This window comes from Podarcis bocagei (assembly GCF_964188305.1).
Source record: "Podarcis bocagei genome assembly, chromosome: 11".
Classification (NCBI taxonomy): Eukaryota; Metazoa; Chordata; class Lepidosauria; order Squamata; family Lacertidae; genus Podarcis; species Podarcis bocagei.
The window spans coordinates 22,557,056-22,578,039 of NC_138136.1; the positions used below are offsets into that span (position 1 = coordinate 22,557,056).

At 45.0% G+C, this 20,984-nt stretch overlaps 1 protein-coding gene across 4 annotated transcripts in view; it reads left to right on the forward strand.

Moving 5' to 3' along the window:
- Window positions 1-19,701, forward strand: part of TMEM232 (transmembrane protein 232) — a 160,222-nt gene extending 140,521 nt beyond the window's left edge. For all 4 annotated transcript variants that reach the window (XM_081213688.1, XM_081213691.1, XM_081213690.1 and 1 more), the window contains 2 exons: window positions 10,371-10,464; window positions 18,761-19,701. In XM_081213688.1, coding sequence (XP_081069814.1) covers window positions 10,371-10,464; window positions 18,761-19,012 — 346 coding nt within the window. In that variant the 3' untranslated portion in view covers window positions 19,013-19,701. The remainder of the gene's footprint in view (window positions 1-10,370; window positions 10,465-18,760) is intronic.
- Window positions 19,702-20,984: the final 1,283 nt, after the last annotated feature.

Genomic DNA, 20,984 nt, shown 5'->3' on the forward strand with positions numbered 1-20,984 from the left:
GGGCGCCTGTTTCTCTCCCCTCCTCGAGGCTGCAGATGCCCACAATGTAGAGACGGAGCCTACTGTCAGAGCTGCTTCAAGATCCTAGCTCACAGAGGATCACGCTAGCCAGCGGTCATTAAGTAAAAGTCTTTATTGAATTACAGTTTCCATTCTCACGCTGCTGTCTGCAACTCTACGTCTACTAGCTAGATGGGCGAGGCTCCGTCTGAGTCTCCGCCCCGTGCGCACCAACTTAATATCCTAGCCTTGCTCCACCTTTTCCTCCTGACTGTCCTCCTCTGGGTCCCTCTACCCCCCGGGGCTTCTTCCTTCCGGGATTCTTCTGACGCTGACCCAGACCCTTCTGCCTCCTTGCGCCGGGCTTTAGGACCCGGTTCCCTTTCGGGGCTGCTCACTGCGCCGCCTTCCTCTGCATTTGAACTTGGCGCGCGCGCCCAACCTTCCACTTTCCTCTTAACCGTTTCTTCGCTCCCCGATGGAGGTGTGGCCACTCCTGACTCCTGCCCTCCCTCCTGTGGTGAGCTGCCAGCGCTTCCCTCCTGGCTCCTTTCCTCTTCCCTGCTTCCTGGCGGTGACGCTGGTCCCGATTTCCAGCTGCTCCCCCCTGAGTCTCCTCTGGCTCTATCTTCCTGGGGTGCCTCCCTAGACTCCCCCCTTGCCCTGGCCACTGGTGCTCCTTTCTGTGAATCCTCTGATTCACTGGAAAGACTGGGAGATCTCGGGTCGTCGTCATCACTCATCCTTTCCTCTGTCTCCTCCCCTTCACTCTCTGTTTCCTCCCTTGCCCGTGCCTCTGCACCTAAACCCCTGACAGTAATGATAAACTCCTCTCCAAAATGTACAAACAATTATTGGAATGGGACACCAAAGAAGAGCTGGTGAAGGGAGTGATGGTAAAATGGGAAAAAGACCTTGGTCACAACATAGATTATAATAAGTGGCAGATATTGTGGACGAAAGGTGTAAAATTTACAGCATGCGTAGCCCTTCGCGAAAATTTAGAGAAAATGATATATCGCTGGTACTTGACCCCAGCAAAGTTAGGAAAGATGTACAAAACTGTTGATAACACCTGTTGGAGATGTAGGGACAAGGTTGGGACCTTTTTCCATATCTGGTGGACCTGTGATGTAGTGAAGGAATTTTGGAAACAAATACATGACGAACTGAAAAATTTTTTGAAGTATAATTTCCCCAAAACCCCTGAGTTGTTTCTTTTAGGTATGATTGGTAAAGAAATAAAGAAAATAGACCAAACCTTCGTTCAATATGCCATGGCAGCGGCGAGGATTCAAATTGCACAAAAATGGAAAACCTCTGATTTACCCACGGTCGGAGAGTGGCAAATGAGGCTTTATCAATATATTGAATTAGCGAGACTAACTCAAAAAATAAGACAAAATAACACAGTTAAACTTAAAGACGAATGGAATAAATTTCTAATTTATTTTGAGGCCAGCCAGGGAATAAATAACTTATCAATAGACGATAATTAAAATCATCGATGTATAATGTTTTAGCAATACTGCAGAATTAATGTAAGAATAGGTAACTCCAAAACCGAGTTGGACGGAAGTTCTGTTATATGTATTTTGTTTGTCTTTTTTTTTTCTTATTCTCTGCTTTTCTTTTTTCTTTTTTTCTTCTTTTTATTCTTTCTTATGATGGAATCCTTTTTTGTTTGTATACACTTGTACAATGATGTAAAATGTGTATCTTTCTTAAATAAAATTTATTTTTTTTTTAAAAAAAGAAATCTCACCACTCTCCGCCAACCTGCTATGTTTCCCTTGGCTGGGGCGCACAAGAAAAGGCCTCTGATGAAGTCATCTTAGGTAGCATCCATTGATAGCCTTATCAGTTATGCCAACATGAGTGCAATTGTTATATTGATGCCACCATAGTGTTAGCAGTTGACTTAAAGTTTTATTAGTATAATGAAACCATCGTAGTCTTAGCTTCACCATCCCAATATTATTTGGACATATGCTAACTGCAGCCCTATCCTTGACCTTGTCTAGGTAGTGTAATGTGAGGATAGCACTGGACCGTAAGATGTGAACACACTTGTTAGGGGCCACGGAAGGCTAAATATCCATGTTTTCATGTCAAGAAAGATTAAATGGTTTTGCAGAAAGGGAGAATACCATTTTGATAAGGACGGTCTTCTCTAAAGTGAGTGCAAGACCCTGAGAATTGATTCTCTCCAGCCATCAGTAAATCACCAACCTGCTGCTCAGGGGAAATACCTGTAAGAACAAAACAGATCACATATCCCTAAACTGGTAATGGGAGCTTCTTGATCTATGAAGCAACAATTGAAAATACAAATTCTTGTATTTCACATTCTCTGTAGCAGCAGCTACTCACAGTTTGCAAAGGAATGGGGAGGATCCTGTATTCTACTGGGCAGAACTGAATAGACAAAGTGATATCAGAACAATTTTCTTCTAAGGGGCTGAAAACTGTTTGTCTACAATATCTGCATGCCCCTGAAAATCCTTTATATTTGTACTAAGAAATTAGGAAATGAATGCTGTGGGAGTATGGTGTATTGGCTTTTTGTCAAATGGGGAAAATCCTGTGAAAATGCAATGAAGTCCCATTGAAATCAATACATTTGAAACTTGGAAAATGTAGCAGTTCAGTTTTAGTTCCATTGAACTAAATGGATTTGGTACATTTAAGAATTGAGGTACTTGCTCAGAATAATCACACTGTAGCTTTTTCTGGACCAGGCTGTACATAGGTAATTGCTTAGTGCCACACATATAGAAAATTCAGGCTGAAAAGGTCCAAACCTGCCACCAGTCAGCAAAAGTTCAGCAAAGTGCACTTATTTTAAGACGCTAAAATCCATTTGAATTTAACATCGTTAAACTAAGAAGTTGAAATATGTTGGCTGAATAGAGATCACACTGTGAATACAATAAATATTTTAAAGTTGTTCTGATGCTTTCCATTGAAGTTACTGTCTTGTTTTTTCAGTCTGTAACAAACATAAAAGTGTTGGCATCTGTCTGTCTCAAGACGCAATGGAGTGTGCTTCTGAGGGTGAAGTGGCTGCGTTAGCAGCACTTAAGTAACCTCCCTGGGGAGCAAGCCTGGACAATGTGTATGGAGGTGCCTAGGCTGTGTAGACGACAAATAAATAAAAGAAGCCACTATATTAGAAGGACGGGACGCGGGTGGCACTGTGGGTTAAACCACAGAGCCTAGGACTTGCCGATCAGAAGGTCGGTGGTTCGAATCCCCATGATGGGGTGAGCTCCCGTTGCTTGGTCCCTGCTCCTGCCAACTTAGCAGTTCGAAAGCACATCAAAGTGCAAGTAGATAAATAGGTACCGCTCCGGCGAGAAGGTAAACAGCGTTTCCGTGCGCTGCTCTGGTTCGCCAGAAGCGGCTTAGCCATGCTGGCCACATGAGCTGGAAGCTGAACGCCTGCTCCCTTGGCAGTGGCGTAGCGTGGGGGGTGCAGGGGGGGCGGACTGCACCGGGCCCAACATCTGGGGGTTAGGGTTAGGGGGCGCAAATCCACGGGTTAGGGGGCGCAAATTACTTGCCTTGCCCCGGGTGCTGACAACCCACGCTACGCCACTGTCCCTTGGCCAATAAAGCGAGATGAGCGCCGCAACCCCAGAGTCGGTCACGACTGGACCTAATGATCAGGGGTCCCTTTACCTTGCCTTTATTTTAGAAGGAAGAGTGCAAACAGTGGTGGAGGAAGCTGCTCGGGTGCCTGGGACGGCGTGCCCAGGTGCGGGGTGAGTCGCCCCATAGGGATGGGGTGAGGGCGGAGTGAGCCGCCCATAGGGGCAGGGTACACCATGGGGCCTCTGGAGTATGCCTGCCTCCTCCCACTCAGCCACCCTACAGGTGGGGGGGAGGCAGCAGGCAGACAGTTTGGGCAGGAGAGACTCATGGCTTGGGCACGCTGCAGGCCTCACAGTGAGTGCTGCCTGGCATTTTGTCACCCCCCTCAGTGCTGACACCTGGGGCGGCCTGCACCCACCGCTCCCCCCTTACTCCACCCCTGGTTGCAAGATACTGGATAACAAGGACTTAATAGCAAAAGAGCAATATATGTTTGTAAAGGTCTTTCACTGACAGTGCATAGAACCAGCCCATTCTCAAATAGGCAGAAACCTCTGCAAGGCACTTCTGTATAGTGAAAGCCTTCAGCTAACAAGAGTCCCATAACAGCTAAGATGCAGCTGGGAAACAATTGAACCTGCAATTAAGGCTGAGGTAAACATGACAGCACTGGTATCAGGTATTGTGACCTAAATAACATTTCCCAGTGGTAGACCGTGTGGGAAATTGCAGAAAAGTTAGCAATGCTTCAGCAGCTTATTACTTATGGGCTGTTTTATGCAAGGTTTAGTGACAAAAATGCCATGGGTTACAGCTATCTGCTCCTGTCCATTAAAAGCAAACTGTAATTTATTTATTTATTTTAAAAATGCAATATTAGTAGTGAGGCATGCATCACTTTACATTAGGCGATGTCAAGCCTCATCACCCCCATATTGTTTAATGTACATTAGCCTCATACTGTGTGTGCATAGAGCCGTAGTACAGATTGAAGGAGTTATTATCTGACACTTTCAACATAAATAAAATGACTTCAATTACCAGCCTAGCAGGAAGTCAATATCAAGTCCTTCCTTGAAATTAAAAAATTACAATTCAGCACATCTCTTGGTATTAAGAAGGGGGAAAAAACCCTTTCATACAGTAAAATTCAGCTACAACAAGCAATCACGAGGGGCTCAGGGAAGCATTAATCTGCAGGCACAAGCCCAGATGAAACAATCAAGTATCTGAATCCAGAAACTAGAAGCATAAAATATACTAGTTGATGGTGTCGAATTGAGATCATTAGAAAGATTCCAGCATGAAAAAAACAACAAGTATATTTGACAAAAACAAAGCTCAAAGCCTATCTAAGAAAACAAAGTGTAACAAGGAACAGAAAGAAAACAGAACTAGTTGCAAACAATAGGGATGTGCAAGAGTCTTTTGCTGATGTTCACAGTTGCTGTGAAAGGAATCCCTGATCTAGACTTTGTGCAGAGCAGAAATGAATTTGAGCTCCACCACAAGAATCGAGTTTCAAAGCTTTACTGCAGAACTGTCTTAAAACAGTTATAAGTAAAGGTTACAAAATACTAAGTACAGTGACACATTGCTCTTAAATAACAAGTAGTGCAGTCTCTTCTTCTTTAAGTTCAGTAATACAATTCAGTGACTTTTCTCTCTAGGTCTAGAGAGAAATCCTATGTAAGCATCTTGCTTGTTCATCATCACTGAGCTTCGATGACCAACAAAGACAATGAGTTCTCAGGTTTCATTTCATGCTAAGAGAGATCTCTGCTTGGGTTTCTGGGAGAAGTCAGTTAACCTGAACATAAACATTCAACTTCATCTCGCTGCATTTACTATAGACAGACCTCCTGTCCGATGCAAAGCTCTCTGCATAGCATTTTAAGTCCAATGCATTCAAGCACAATGGTTTATTTTTATTAAACTTCTTTATTTAACATAGCAGCCTTGGAATGCATTTAAACCAGAGGAAAGTTGGTAGACAAGAAGTTCTGGTGGGCTCAGACCAGATGAGGAAGTGGAACCACAGAATGAGAAAGTGTTGGGGAGAAGGGGAGTCTATGGGTCTGGGATATAAGGCAGCTGGGGTTCGTGAGGAAGATGAATGGAAATCTTCTGAGGAGGAATGTGAAGGCATCAGCTTTTGGAGCCCAAACCAAGAGTTGAAGGTAGCAAGGCAACTCACAGCAATGGTTAAATCCCAGGTGTGAACCATTAGCAGGAAGAAAGGGTTCAAAGTTACAAGAGATCAGATGCTGTGAAGCCCAAGGTTTAAGGAAATGTAAGGTGAAGAGGTGGCTTGGCTGGTGGGCTAAAGTCATCCATTGAGACCTGAGAAAGTAACCCAGCTGACTAAACAAGGGGACTGTTTCAGTTCAGACCTGGTGCTACTGTGCTTGTTTGAACAGGAGACGGAAACATGGAGCCTGCAATGTTGAGGTGCCCCTAGTTTAGCCATGGCACGACAGTAACCAGTATTTAGAATAATTATGATTATAGTTTCAATTTCTATATTATACTATTCTCCTAAAACAAATGATTTGGTATTGACTGGATTTTCTTGAATATTGCACAGCTTTCCTACTTTTTCAGCATTGAGAAACAGTACTAGATTTAGCCTGAATAACTTTTTTTTTTGTACAAAAAAACCACCAAAAGCTGGATAGAGGAATGAGAGGAAGTCGGAGGTTTAGTGAGGAATGAGAGGAAGCTGTAGCACCTTCTTCTAGGTCAGGGATAGCCATCATAGGACCCAGCCCCAGTGGTCAAGGATAGGCTCTGCCTATTCTAGGCCTTGGATAGGAGAAAAGCCCTCCATAAGGAAGGCGCAGAAAGTGTAGCATAGAAGTGGAGGTTGTCTATCCCTTGTGTTGATCCATGATAGTAGTGCACTTACAACACCAAGCAAAAGTTTATGGATTAATTGTTTAAAATGGCAACTCCAGAAGAGGATTTGACTGGAGACACAAAGCCTTTTTCTTTTCTTTTTTCTTTCTGCTTCACTTGAAATACTGCAGTTCTCACCTAGTTCCATGCATGGGTCGTGATGTACTGGATCAGTTTGTGCTTGCCAGTCTCACTTTAAATCAATTCGAAGCTATTTTTGTGTGCACACTTAGCAAACTACCGATTGCACTCCAGGTGCTGCAAAATCAATGCCAAGGAAAAGCTAAGCGATTTAGATGGCTTCTCCTGCCGAAATGATATTGCACAAAATTCAGAAGGAGCTGACACGAACTAAGAGGCTGAAAGGATTTTAACCAACCAAGTAGTCAAAAACTCTGAAACGCTGGCAAGATCAGATGCCAAACATGACACAAGTCTTGGGTTAGGTTTTAATTCCAGTGCTTCTCCTTCTGTAAGAAAGGTTTTATTGGAATGTTGAAGAAAATAGACAAAATTCAAAAGCTTTTTCCTGCAGAGCCTTTTGGATTTCTTTTCTTTGTGTGTGTGTGTGTTAAAATAGTTTTTATGGAACTGTTTTGTGTTACAAAACAAACAGATAAACAGGGAAAGGTAATCTATTGTCTCCACTTTTAATTCACAGCCTTTTTCACAGTCTGTTTACATAAAGCGAGAGACACTTTTGTCAAAGACATCTTGCAGTTGGGGGAAGAGCGGCAGGGAGAGAGATGGGCATACTGTTATTTTGTACTATTGCCTGTTATTGGTGTAGGGTCTGTGTCAGCATCATGTGGGTAGATCCTTTGTTTATGTACCTGTTAAATAGTGGGTAGACATGGCAGACGACACAGCGATTTCTCCAGAGCAGCTCTTTATTTTGTAAGCTGGAGCAGAACTGAACAGCAAACAGCTCAGCCGGCCTGCTTTTATAGGCAGCCGGCTGTCAACATTGTAGCAACAACAACCCAGGGTTTCCCGCCTAAAATAACTGACGTGGACCTGAGTGAAAACTATCTACAGTATCCCCCTGCTGGCCCAGGGTGAGAACTTCAGTACATAACAGTACCGGTATTTATTTATTTTTATTGATCATGTGAGAGATTGGGGGGTCCCAAGCTTGGTTGGTTGCATTCAGTTGATTGCAGTGTGACTTGTTTGTATGTGTTTGTGGGGCGGGGTTAGGTTGTTGGGTCAGATTAGCCATATCGATTCATATGCAGTTGGGGGTGGGAATAGGTCCTTGTCCTGTTGTGCTGTGTATGTGATAAAGGGGAACCATACTGGCATGAAAGTGTCCTCAGTGGGCCGGCAGCTGTAACTACTTTGCTTTCATCATTATAATCTTGCTGTCACACATGGAGGGGTAAAGTGCAATGCAAACTCAGTAAATAAAAGATACAATAAAATGCCCCCCCCCCTTCAAAATGGACATGATGAAGCAGTGATGCCTCTCCCCAGGGCTCTGCATGCAAATTAAACAAGTAATCTGTGCACAAAGCCCTAGGACAGGCATCCCCAAACTCGGCCCTCCAGGTGTTTTGGGACTACAACTCCCATCATCCCTAGCTAACAGGACCAGTGGTCAGGGATGCTGGGAACTGTAGTCCCAAAACATCTGGAGCGTCGAGTCTGGGAATGCCTGCCCTAGGATGAGCAAGGCCTACCTTTAAAGCCCCAAACAACCTGGGGCTAGGATGCCTAAAGCAGGGGTGGGGAATCCCCCAAGCCTCTCAGGCCCTTAGGACCAACCTATCCCTCTTCTCTGGCCATGCCCCTTACTGTCTCTAGTATAGTGTACTGGTTAGCGTATTGGAGTAGGACCTGGGAGATCAGGAATTCAAATCCCCACTCAGTGATGAAGCTCCCCGGGTGGCCTTGGGCCTGTCATTGCCTCTCTGCTTAACTTACCTCATGGGGTTGTTGTGAGGATAAAATAAGGAGAAAGAGAACTATATATGCCACCTTGGGGCAAAGGTGGGATATAAATCACTGTGAGAAGTGAGGTTACAGGGAACCAGGCAGAGGGCCTTCTCGGTAGTGGCACCGGCCCTGTGGAACGCCCTCCTGTCAGATGTCAAGCCAATAAGCAATTATCTTACTTTTAAAAGACATCTGAAGGCAGCCCTGTTTAGGGATGTTTTTAATGTTTAATGCTGTATTGTGTTTTTAATATTCGGTTGGAAGCTGCCCAGAGTGGCTGGGGAAACCCAGCCAGATTGGCGGGGTATAAATAATAATAATAATAATAAATAATAATAATAAATAATAATAATAATAATAATAAATAAATAAAACTTTTCCCCGGCTAGAATGTGTGGTGATGTTGCTTGCTTGCCTAGATGGTGTGCGTGTGCAGAAACCTCTGGCTTGTGTGTGTGTGACTGGCATGTAGCTTACTATACAAAGGTAAGAGGCATGTTGGTTGCACTGTTGGCTTTTGCTTCTGGTATGACCCACCACTGGTATGTGGCCCAGGTTTCTCCAGGAAGGATTGCAGTCCTTAAGATGAAAAAGGTTCCCAACTCCTGAGCTGAAGCATGGTCTCATCCCATATTATAGTGCTTGTCCACTGAGAAAATAAAGAGAGACCTAAAGTGTACTGCGCTCCATTCGGAAGCATGGCTGGTGGGAACAGGTGAGAGGGCTTTCTCAGTGATGGCACCTGCTTTCTGGAAGTTCCTTCCTGTCAGATGCTGGTGGTGGTTGCTCGTGAGTAACCAGAGGGGACTCCGACCTGGCTTTTACAGGTTTTATTGTGCAAACTATTTACAGTGCAGATCTACCAAGTTCATGTCCGTCTCAGTCACTTGCAGAATCCGGGAGTGGCCCCTTCCGGCTTTTCCCCCAACATAAGAACTTTGGCACCCCAAGCCTCCTCCTCCCCTCCTTGCGTTTCACCCCTTTGCGCAAGCTGGGCGACGGAATTGGCGTGCGTCCCTCCTGGCCAGCCTGGCGAGGTGAGGCGCTGGGGCTCTCAGCAGCATCCTCGAGCCCTTCCCTCGCTTGGCTGGCCCCTTCCCTCTCTTCTCCACTGGAGGTGTGGCTTTTCCCACCGCTGGAAGAGGAACTGCTCCTCAGGAGTTTCGGAGGCTCTCTCTATCCCAACGGCCCCCCTGCCTCCCTCCCCTTTTCCGATGGCAGTCCCCTGACACTGCCCGAGGAGGTCCATATGATGACACAGAACCTTTTTGCTTGCCCTGCATGTTGGTTTATTTGTCTGAATCTCTGCTTTAGTTTTTCTGGTTTTGATGTTTAAGTTTGTAGTCCTGTAAGCACTTTCATGGGAGTAAGCCCCACTGAGCTTACTTCAGAGTAGAAATGCATAGGTCAGAGATGCAGTTTAAGGTTTTTTCCCCTTTCCCCTTTGAAAATTAAACACCTCGCACATGTTTGGCAGGAGAAGGCCTCCGGAACACACCTACCATGCGCATGTGATTTATTTTAGTCACAAAGCTGCAGCATCTAATGATCTTTATGATTATAATTATAACCTGCACTCAGCGTAATTATAGAGCGAAGCATAACTGCTGAAATAAATAAGTGATAATAGAGTAGAACGGCTTTTTAAAAAACTGAACATAGCAACCAAGAACTACATGGAACAGTGTAAAGCTGTGGAAACCTGAGTCAGATCTAAATCTTCTGCAGGATAACTCTAAGCAGTTTTCACTCAGAAGTGTAACAGCTGACCTTCCGGAAAGGCCTTAAATAAGCCTAACCCGTTGTTGTCAGGATTTTTCAAGCCAATGGGAGACTTGGCATCATTCATTATTTCAATAAGGGTCCTTTTGTAGGGTGGGCATTCCTACAAAGTTACAGAACTAAAATCTAACAGTTTTCTCATTTCTTTCCTAAAGGGAAGAGCTTTTGCTAGCTGGTGTACCAAAATATCCATATCCAGATTACTTGACCCGCACAGAAATAGCTCTAAGGAGAATAATTGAGACTCAGGTAAGAACAGTTATTAAAATGAGTATTTGCATAAGTAAAGTTCTGTGTACAACACACCCAGGATTTGCTGTTATAGACCTTCATTATAATAACCTGTTATTTTTAATTAATACTCTAACCAAATTGATAAAGACCTGATGTACATGTTGAAGTCCTGATTAATTTTATGTATATTTCTTAGAACTCGATCCAGGTCCTAGGATTTTCCCATATTTATTTATTCAAGATATTTGTATCCCATCTTTCTAATATCCATGTGGGTCTTCAAGGTAGCTCATAGCAACAATAACAAGAATCAACCCTCCTTGTCAGGATTCTCCAAACATGACTGCTAGCTGTGATCTCATCTTCTCCATCACCAATAGTGTTTCGCTCCCTGAAATAGTCTCTAAAAGACAAGCATGCATTCAAGCAAGCTGTCTGTTAGCCAGTTTAAAAGTGGAATATGGTCCCAGCCACTGGAACAACTGCCTCCTGGGCAGTGTTATTTTTCTAGAAAAAGAGGTGCCGGAACTCACCACCAGTCCCTCCCTTATTCTCTTATAATGGCAATGGTCCCCACTGGAAAAAGCCCTTCTCCTGGGGAATATTGCTTCTATCTGCTCAACCCCACACTCTTGCTTCAGGGCACTTGTGTGGTTTGACTGCACAGAACAAGAACAGGAAGCACAGCTTAAATAATTCTTGTTCTGCATGGCCGCCATGTAATTTTTGATCCACATGATTCTATAATGAGGATATTTTGCAAGCCACTTTAAGGATGCTTCTGGAAGACCTGCTTATTGAACGTTTATCCTGATATGCTTGCAGAGGGGTTAGATGACATTGGCTATGAGCATTTGTTCCAATTTGTGTGCAAAGAACGTTTTTCAGCGCATTTTCCCACCCCTTTCCTTATTGCTACAAGTCCAACTGTGTGGGTGTGTGGCAGGGGGAGTGGGTTTGTTGTGTTGAGAGCTCCAACTTTAATTGCACAACCTGAATTTGCCAATATGTGATTAAATCCCACCTGAAAATAACGACGGTCTTGAAGTACCCTAGGAGCCACTTGGGGCTATAAAGGGTATCCTAAAAAATATTGATAAGAGTGCCCCCATTTCCAGTGTAGAGGAAGAATGCTAGTTTATTGCGTTGGCTTTTTGCAGTATGGTAGCGCTGCAGAGAGCTTGCTGGGGAGACCATGCATTAAAAAGGGACTCAAAAATAACTTAAACAAGGTTTTAATAACAAAAACAAAAACTCCATTTACACTAAATACATCAACAAACCAGACCCAACCACCAACCCATCCCCCAGGGTAATGGGAGAGCTAGGTGCTGCTCCTTATATACTCTACCCAATTGCTGACATAGTTTAATCAGTACAACTCAGCAGCACCTGCTATGTTTCACAGCTGTAAAGCTGGGTCTCGTTAGTTTGCTCTGGCCCTTGCTCCGGCCCCTTAAAGACACATACATCGGGTGGAACAATGATGAACCTTTACATGTAAAGAAACCATTCAACATATTGAGCAGATGAAAAAATCTGGTTCACGGTATTCAGGTATCACAGCCATTTGCTAAAAATACACTAGTAGACTTCACATTTTTAGAAGTGAAAAATAAGCAATGTGCCCTTGTTACTTTCACACAACTTGTTAAAAGGGTCAGCATTACTGTCCTAACACTAGAATTTATAAGGTAACTTGTTGTGTATGCAATTAAACCACCTCTCAGGCCTATGCAGTCCAAACGTATTTTCACACAACCAGTTAAGTGATTTGTTAATCACAGTTTTCTGCACATTTGCACTTAGAGCTAAAAAAATAAATACAAATTTCTCACAAAATTATCCTCAAAAGTTCCCCCTGTAAATTTTATTGGTGAATATTCTCAGGGTACTTGCCGAATATTCTCCAGGTGTGTATATTCAGCACTATCATCTGACAGCCAAATATTTTGTAGCTGGGCTCAACATTTTGAAGTATCTGACAGCTGGCATGGAGAAATAGCCATCATTGTTGGAAAAATCAGTACTTGACAGTCTTTCAGAGCTGACATGTGTTAATAATCAACATTACAGAACTACTGACAGTTGACACCTGGAAGCAGTCGGCTGCTATGAGGTTGCAGTATGTGGCAGTGTTTGACAGATGACGTGCAACAGAATTCAGAAAATTTTATATGAACGGCATTCATTCATGTAACCCATAAAACAATTTGAATTTTGCCATTAAATTTCAATTTCAACCATTATACCACACACACACACACACACACACACACACAGACACACACTTGAGGTCAAATTTCAGCATCAATTTCATTGGACTTTGAAACTATGCTTGTTAATTTCCACTACAAATTTCATAACCGGCACGTGCAAATATGAGATCTACCGGTATATTAAATATTGATATTATATATTCTGCAGTTTAAATAGGTTCCCTGCTGTATGCGTAGCCTGTCCCAGAACATTTGCCACTATCTGAACCACTTAGGGTTTCCTGGTGCTGCTTATTTTAAGAGACACGTTTGAACTCACTGCTCCAGAGCATGCAGCTGCCACCCTCTATTTCAGAGTTCCTTCGGTTCAAAGTATTGGAGATTTCCACATCATATTTTATTTTTTAAATTTTAATCTGGCAGCCCTCGAAGCAATCGGGGTAGAAGGTAGTAGTGCTGCTTCTTTATAAGTATTACGTTAAGCCATTTCTCTTTCTGACTCTAATCTTATGGGAATAGGATGTTGGATGGAGAAAAGAGTCCAATTTTATTGTGGAGCCAAAAACCTTCAATTCCCCTTTCAGCTTTGAATTTAGCTCACTGGTTTGCCTAGGGCAAGTTGCTCACTTTCTGCCTTACCAACTTCCAAGCACTGTGGTGAGGAAAGAGTAATCAACATTTTCATTAATGATTAGAGTCCTGCAGAACTTGGAGATGTTCCATAAACATTTGGGTCTTGAGGTTTTCTTCTTCCCATCTTTTGCATAACTGGCTGGAACATTCTTTCTGAAAGTGTTTAAAATCTGCTATTATTAAGCCAGTTTGGGGAATGAAAGGAAAGGAATATACGTTTTCTGATACATTAAACAAGCTTTTAGAGTTAATTCACCATTGAGTTTTGACTCTGGAGGCAGTGAAAATACTAAGTGCACTGAAATATATTTTATAACTCAGAGCAGTTCTGCCAGCTGATAATAATCGTAACCATAGCAAAAATGCCCACAAGCTACTAGTTTACTTACAATACTCTGTTAGAAGGAAGGCATTTTATTATTTAAGGTTAGCCAGCCCATAATGTAATTGGGGGCATCCCATAAAAGCAATCATCCCCCCTAAAAAACACCCCACCAGTTTTCTCAGACTCTGAAATCTTTCCCCCCATGTTTAAAAGTCTTATCACTTCTTTTTAATGCAGTGATTATTTCTAAACCCTTTCTCCTTTTTCCTTTTTTAAATCCAAACTGCCCTTCTCTTTAATAAACGACACATTTTTATTGCTGTTTTATTCTAAGCTGCAGCTTCTACGCATAAGACCATACCTTCAGGGCCTCCATTAATGCAGTAAGGATGTTATCATCAAGTCTCAAAACAAGATGCAAACTTTTCCTTGACTACAGTCATAAGCAGTTTTAGTCTTTCTGGTACATCATTTGTACCCCTGACATTGTCTATTTTCCTTTGTAGAGGTTGTACTTTGTTCCATACGCACACCCATTTTCTTGTGCTGGACACATGGTCAAAACGCGAGCTTAGGCTGAGAAGATCAATGCAAATATTGCTCCTTTACAGAGTCCGTCTTCAATGCGAAGAGCTTCATGATAAAAACTTAAGCTAGGCTAAGGTCTTGCCACTGATCCATCTTCTAATACAGCAGCTTCTTCACACAGCTAGTACAATTCTTTCGCCTTTCCCATCCATTGTCGTTGCTTCTTTTTCTTCCCTCTTGCTATTTCATCTCTCACACTCTGATAAAATCATTCCTATCCCTTTTCATATTTCTTTGGCCTTCAAATACACCGCTGCATCCATCTTGCTGTCTCTTGTGAGGAAGATTAATTCTCATATCATTTTTTCGAGTGGGCTACTTTTTTGTGAGGTGATTTCACCACGCTATTTCTATGTGGTGACCATGTCATATGAATGCAGCTTTTTTCAGGTACTAGAGAGGCATGTTTTTTTTCTACACGAGGGAAATGTCTCATGTTCATAGCTTTCCTTCGCTTTATATGTACTACAATTCACTATGTGATCACCTCAAGATCACCTGATGAAGTGAGCATGACAGAAGGGAACAGGAGGCCCAGAAGGGAACATGAAAGCCCAAAGGCCAATATGGTGCGCCAAGTAGGGTGCTGGTGGGTTTGTGATATAAGTTGTCTATCTCAGCTCAGAACCACTTCTCACATTTCAAAAATTCCCACATGATTATTATTTTTTGGGGTGGTGGTGGAATTAATATGGAACCTGCTTAGAGATTATCATGTGATGTGCAGGTTTTTCACTGGCAAGCTGTGAATATACATGTGTTAATGTTGATTGTACATACATACAAACATTGAAAAACTCACAGATGTGATCATCATATATGAAATTAACATATACAGTGTTAATGTTGTGTGTAAATTTCTACAAGGGAATTCTACAACACTTGCGATTACTGTGTAGAGTTTGGGCAAGTCATTAGCTCTCAGTGCAATCTGCCTCACACAACTGTTGCGTGAAAATAATGGAAAACATGCTTTCAACATATGAAATAATGCAAGAGGTTATTAGAGAAGGGATGAGAGGTTAATATGCAATGTACTGTTATTTCCAAAACATGTGGAATATACTATTATTGATTTAAAAATGTGGGACAAAGCTTGCCCTCCCCCAGAATTCACCCTGCTTTTTCTCCATACCCCAACCTCAATTTCCCCCCTATTGCTGGCATTGTTAATAAGACCCCATGCTGAACTTCTCATTTATTAATATGCTTAAGAGTTGGGTAGGATTCTCAAGTCGTAGTTTCTGCTATTTGAGATTTAAGCAGGGTAATGTCAAATCAAAGTCTGTATCAGTGAACGATTCCTTTTCTTTCAGAAAAGTAACATATTTCTTGCTTAGAAAACAATAAGTATTGAGCAGGGCAGGAGTTTGCCTTTTGGGAGATGCATTCTGAACTGGAGCATGGCGGATGATTTACACATTTTAATGTGCATAAAATTAATGTACAATTTTCATGTGATATGCATATCTATGGTGCTTGCCAGCATTTGTGACATTGATAGCACCCATGTTGTGTGCCTTTTGATGCGGTGCCTTTTGACATCTCACTTTCAGGTAACAGATCCTGGCATGTTGGAAAGCGTGGCCATTCCTCTGTATCAGCTGAGGCTCCTGCCAGCTGGTTTTACCAAGTCCCTGATATTGCTAGCCATATGAATTCCATGTGTGTGCATTTTCTAATATTACAAAAAAATGATATTGTCAGGGCTGCCACTCAGTCCCAGCTCACATAGGACCACGTTAGCCAGCGTTCAGGTTAAAAGAGTCTTTATTGGATTACAGGTTCCATTTCCAAACTGCAATGTGCAGCCCTACTTCTTCTAGGTCAGACCGGCGAAGACCCGTCTGAGTCTCCGCCTCTAGCACACCAGCTTAATACCCTAGCCTTGCTCCACCTCCTGCGCCTTTCCTTCCGTCTCTGGGTCCTTCTGCCCCCCGGGGTCTCTTCTTTCCTACTCTCTTCTGACGCGGACCCCCCTGACCCTTCCGCCTCCTTGCGGCGGGCTTTGGGACCTGGCTCACTCTCTGGGCTGCTTACTGCGCCAGCTTCCGCTACATTTGAACTTGGCGCGCGCGCCCAACTCTCAACCTTCCTCTTGATCGTTTCGTCGCTCCCCGAGGTGGGCGTGACTACTCTTGACTCATGCCCTCCCTCCTTCTGAAAGCCTCCGGAACCCGATATCTGGTCCCCTTTCTCCCCGCTGCTCCCGGCTGGGTACGTGGGTCCCGATCTCCAACTGCTGCTCTCTGATTCCTCTCTGGACCCTTCTTCCTGGGGTGTCCCCCTGCTTTCCCCCCTTGCTCTGACCGCTGGCGCTCCCTTCTGGGAATCCTCGGACTCACTGGATAAGCTCGGCGATCTCGGTTCGTCATCCCCACTCATCTTTCCTTCGTATTCCTCCCCCTCGCTCTCTGTCTCCTCCCTTCTCTGCGTCTCTGCTCCTGAACCCCTGACATCCATCCCCCCCTCGAAGCCCCCCTTCCCCCCTCCCCACTTTCAAGGGTGGTTGCAGGGTGCTCCCTCATCACAGGAGTGAATGCCGGATACAGTTCGCTCCTCGTCGCTGGCCGCCAACTGAAGACCTCCGAGTCTTCCTCCTCGCGTTCGTCAACGTTGAGCTGCTCCGCCTCCATTTCAGTGCCGCCGTGCTCGAAACCGAGATCCTCCCCGCACACGTCCATGTCAGTCTCTGCGTCGGTCGCTTGACCTGGCGTCTCCAGCCACCTCCGGCGCCACTGCTCCTCTGGCCGATCGTCCCACCAATACGAGGTGTCGGACGCCGAACCCTCCGGTGACCCCTCTGGGGAATGTGTGCGCTGTGCGGGCTCCCCGTCTGAGTCGAAGCCATGGAACGTGCTGGAGGAAAGTGTGGGCGTGAACAACCAGTCGTCGAAGAAGCCTGCTGGCATGGGTCTGTGTGGGAAAAGGGCATGAAACTCGTCCTTGAGCAGGGGTTCCTCCAAAGCGTAGTCTGGCACCCAGCTATTAGCACTAGCCCGGGTGCCCTCTCTGGCTAGGAGGTATTCCACTCCGTCTTCCCCCCATCTGGAGTCCAAAATCTCCGTGACTTCGTTGATGGGGTCCTGCTGTGGCAATCTTCCCGCCTCCGACCGCTCCTGAGACGGACTCGGTGCTGTTCCTGGTTCCTGGAACCTGTGAGGTGTCCTGTAGGGAGTGAGCACCGACCTGTGGAACACCGGATGCATCCTGGAACCCTCCGGTAGCACCAGCCTGAAAGCTACTGGGTTGATCTGCGCTTCGACTTGGTATGGACCGAGTTGCTTGTGACCCAACTTCTTTTTGGCTAACGAGACGGGTCTTACTGTCAGGGCTGCCACTCAGTCCCAGCTCACATAGGACCACGTTAGCCAGCGTTCAGGTTAAAAGAGTCTTTATTGGATTACAGGTTCCATTTCCAAACTGCAATGTGCAGCCCTACTTCTTCTAGGTCAGACCGGCGAAGACCCGTCTGAGTCTCCGCCTCTAGCACACCAGCTTAATACCCTAGCCTTGCTCCACCTCCTGCGCCTTTCCTTCCGTCTCTGGGTCCTTCTGCCCCCCGGGGTCTCTTCTTTCCTACTCTCTTCTGACGCGGACCCCCCTGACCCTTCCGCCTCCTTGCGGCGGGCTTTGGGACCTGGCTCACTCTCTGGGCTGCTTACTGCGCCAGCTTCCGCTACATTTGAACTTGGCGCGCGCGCCCAACTCTCAACCTTCCTCTTGATCGTTTCGTCACTCCCCGAGGTGGGCGTGACTACTCCTGACTCATGCCCTCCCTCCTTCTGAAAGCCTCCGGAACCCGATATCTGGTCCCCTTTCTCCCCGCTGCTCCCGGCTGGGTACGTGGGTCCCGATCTCCAACTGCTGCTCTCTGATTCCTCTCTGGACCCTTCTTCCTGGGGTGTCCCCCTGCTTTCCCCCCTTGCTCTGACCGCTGGCGCTCCCTTCTGGGAATCCTCGGACTCACTGGATAAGCTCGGCGATCTCGGTTCGTCATCCCCACTCATCTTTCCTTCGTATTCCTCCCCCTCGCTCTCTGTCTCCTCCCTTCTCTGCGTCTCTGCTCCTGAACCCCTGACAGATATGAAATTATATTTGAAGATGTGTAGTTTGCACACCTGCTTTTAAAATATTTGATCTTCACATTGTCAGTGAATTCTGCAATTCGCTTGAGACAGACATTAAAACTTGCCATTCTGAGCTCCTGAGGATCCTGTCATGAACCTGCAGACCCCACAACAGCACCATAGGAAACGAATACACTTTGTAGGGTATATCTTAGCCAGACCAGTGCCCCCCAGATGTTGGGCTACAACCATACTGGCAGGAGCTGATGGGAATTGCAGTCCAGAATCTGAAAGCACCAGCCCAGTGCCTGTTACTCCTTTGAATGACGTTGCATGATCCATCACTGACTCCCCCAATGCCCAGTTCCTAAATTCCTGCCTTTAAGTTATCTACATTTCCTGCCATTGAATTGAAGTGTTTTGCTTTTACACACCAATATCACTACTAAAGCCACTTTTTCTTTCCTTTGCAATAGTGGGAGAGGGAATTGGAGATGAGGCTGAAACTTGAAGAAAAACTCCTGGCGCTGGAGCTTAAAGAAAAACAGAAGTTGGAAGAAGAACGCTTCAAGAAAATAATGAAATGGCGATTAGAAAAGCTGAATAAGACAACTAAGCCCTATGAGCTTCCTCATAAACAAGCAGAGGAGGAGGAGGAAGAAGATGAAGAACTGACAGAGTCATGCAGCAGCACTCAACTGTCAAGTGCACAACTGTCACGAGCCTAAACACCAGCCTGCTAAGGGGTTAACTTACACATTACAGGCAAATGCATGCAATGAAGCCCAAGACTTTAGAATGAAAAGCCTTAGTGGAGGAGTAGGGAAGTGTGTGTGTGCTCTTAAACCATTTCCTGCTAATGGTTTTTTGCTCAAAATTGCTCCCACCTACTTTTTCATCCATGGTGTACCAGGTGTTTATTAGGCTAAACCATGTGGCAGCTTAGGACCAATTTTGAGAGGGTGGGGAATGCCTGATATGAAGACTTTAAGCTCCTTTTCCCACCCCACTGCTTCTCTGCTCAAAACTGTGGCCTCCGGCAGCAAAGTGCCATGGGGGAAGAGTAGAGCAGCCCTCCCACCCATTGGTGGCGGTGTGTTTGCCAGGGTGATGTGGCGGTGAGGTTACAGGAGCTCTGTGTTGGTGGCGTTGGCACCTTAGGAACCACCAGCACCAACCTGGAGCTCCCTCAACCTCGCAACCACCTCACCTCTGCAGTATCTTAGGGTGTGGCTGCCCTGCTGCCAGGAAGATGCTGGTGCTTCTCTATCTCACCTCTTCTGCTGCTGCTGGTCCCCTGGGACTGCTTTTCATGAAAAGAACAAGGCTGGGTTTCATAGCACTCATTTCCATGCAATGTGTCATCTGCTCTTACATCAAATTTCCTCGCCTGAAATACAATGGTTATGGGAAAGCATTTTCTGAATTTTGTCTTGTTTCTTAGCACACTCGGGTGTTCTATGCGAGGTCAAGAGAAGCACACCGAAGACGCTCAGGGACAGCGAACCCTCTCATTCTTGTTCTCTTTATTCCACCTAATCATCTGCTTGTGCCTTGCAGAATTTCCCCAAAGTTTGTTTCACCCAGAGGAGCCAACGTGATGCCCTACAGGTGTTGTGGGCTACAACTCGCATCAGCTCCAACCGGTATAGCCGCTGGTTAAGGATGATGGGACTGGAGTCTGCAGCATCTGAAGGGCATAATGTTGACTATCTGTGGTCTACATCAATACCTCCCGTCCATTCTCGTTCCCTCCCTGGTGGCTTGTTTTACTGCTGGTTCTGCCTCTTTCCTCAAACCTGTTCCTGCTTAGTTTTTCTGTTGATATTTAGGCCTTGCTTACTGCCTTACTCACTTATGCTCATTGCTACATCTCCTGCTGTTTGATTTACTTATTTAAAAATAAGACAGTGGCTCTTGACTTGCTGTGACTTTTGAGCACACGGTTGATGCAGTCCTTGACTACGCTGAATTCTTGGTTCCACAATTGCATGGCTGTTTCCGTCAACTCAGATCTGCATGTTAAAAGCTACCTGTGACCTCCATCATTCACGGTGTGTTGATGTCTGATAACGGTAATGTTGAAACCTTAACCCTCTACTATAAGCATTCTATAACTAGCTAATATAGCTGAAGAAATGCAGCCCACAATCAGACCCCCTAACTCCAAGGTTGAAATATGCTGCTTCTCTTTGAGTGTGTCTACACGTGAGATGGTTGAGGTTCAGCTGCTGCACCTAAAGCAGATGGTTGAGAAGTGGTCTCTGCAAAAGCGTGGAAAATGTGATGCAGAAGAACCTGATCTTTACTGGGCACCACCAAGTGCCTCACATGGGCACTGCAGTTCCCTCAACTGATGTTTACAGTTCCATTGTGGCATGGATTGTGGTTTACTCAGTAGGGATTGAGTAAACAGAAAACAGCCGTACAATTGCTCCGTTGTGGCCAGTTCCATTCAACCCACATTGCTAGTCCATCAGTTGATGGGGAAGGTGGGGAGCCCCATAATGGTAGCAGAAGTCCTTGCGTGGTCTTCCGCTAGCAGGGATTGTTAGTTGAAACACTTCCTATGACTTCTACAAGCCTTCACTCCAACCTTACCTATTCCCTTCTCCATCCTCCTAGCAGTTTCACACTTTCTTCCACACTTCTTCATTCAAATAACTCCTCCTCTTCCCTTGCTATGACTGGAAACATGGA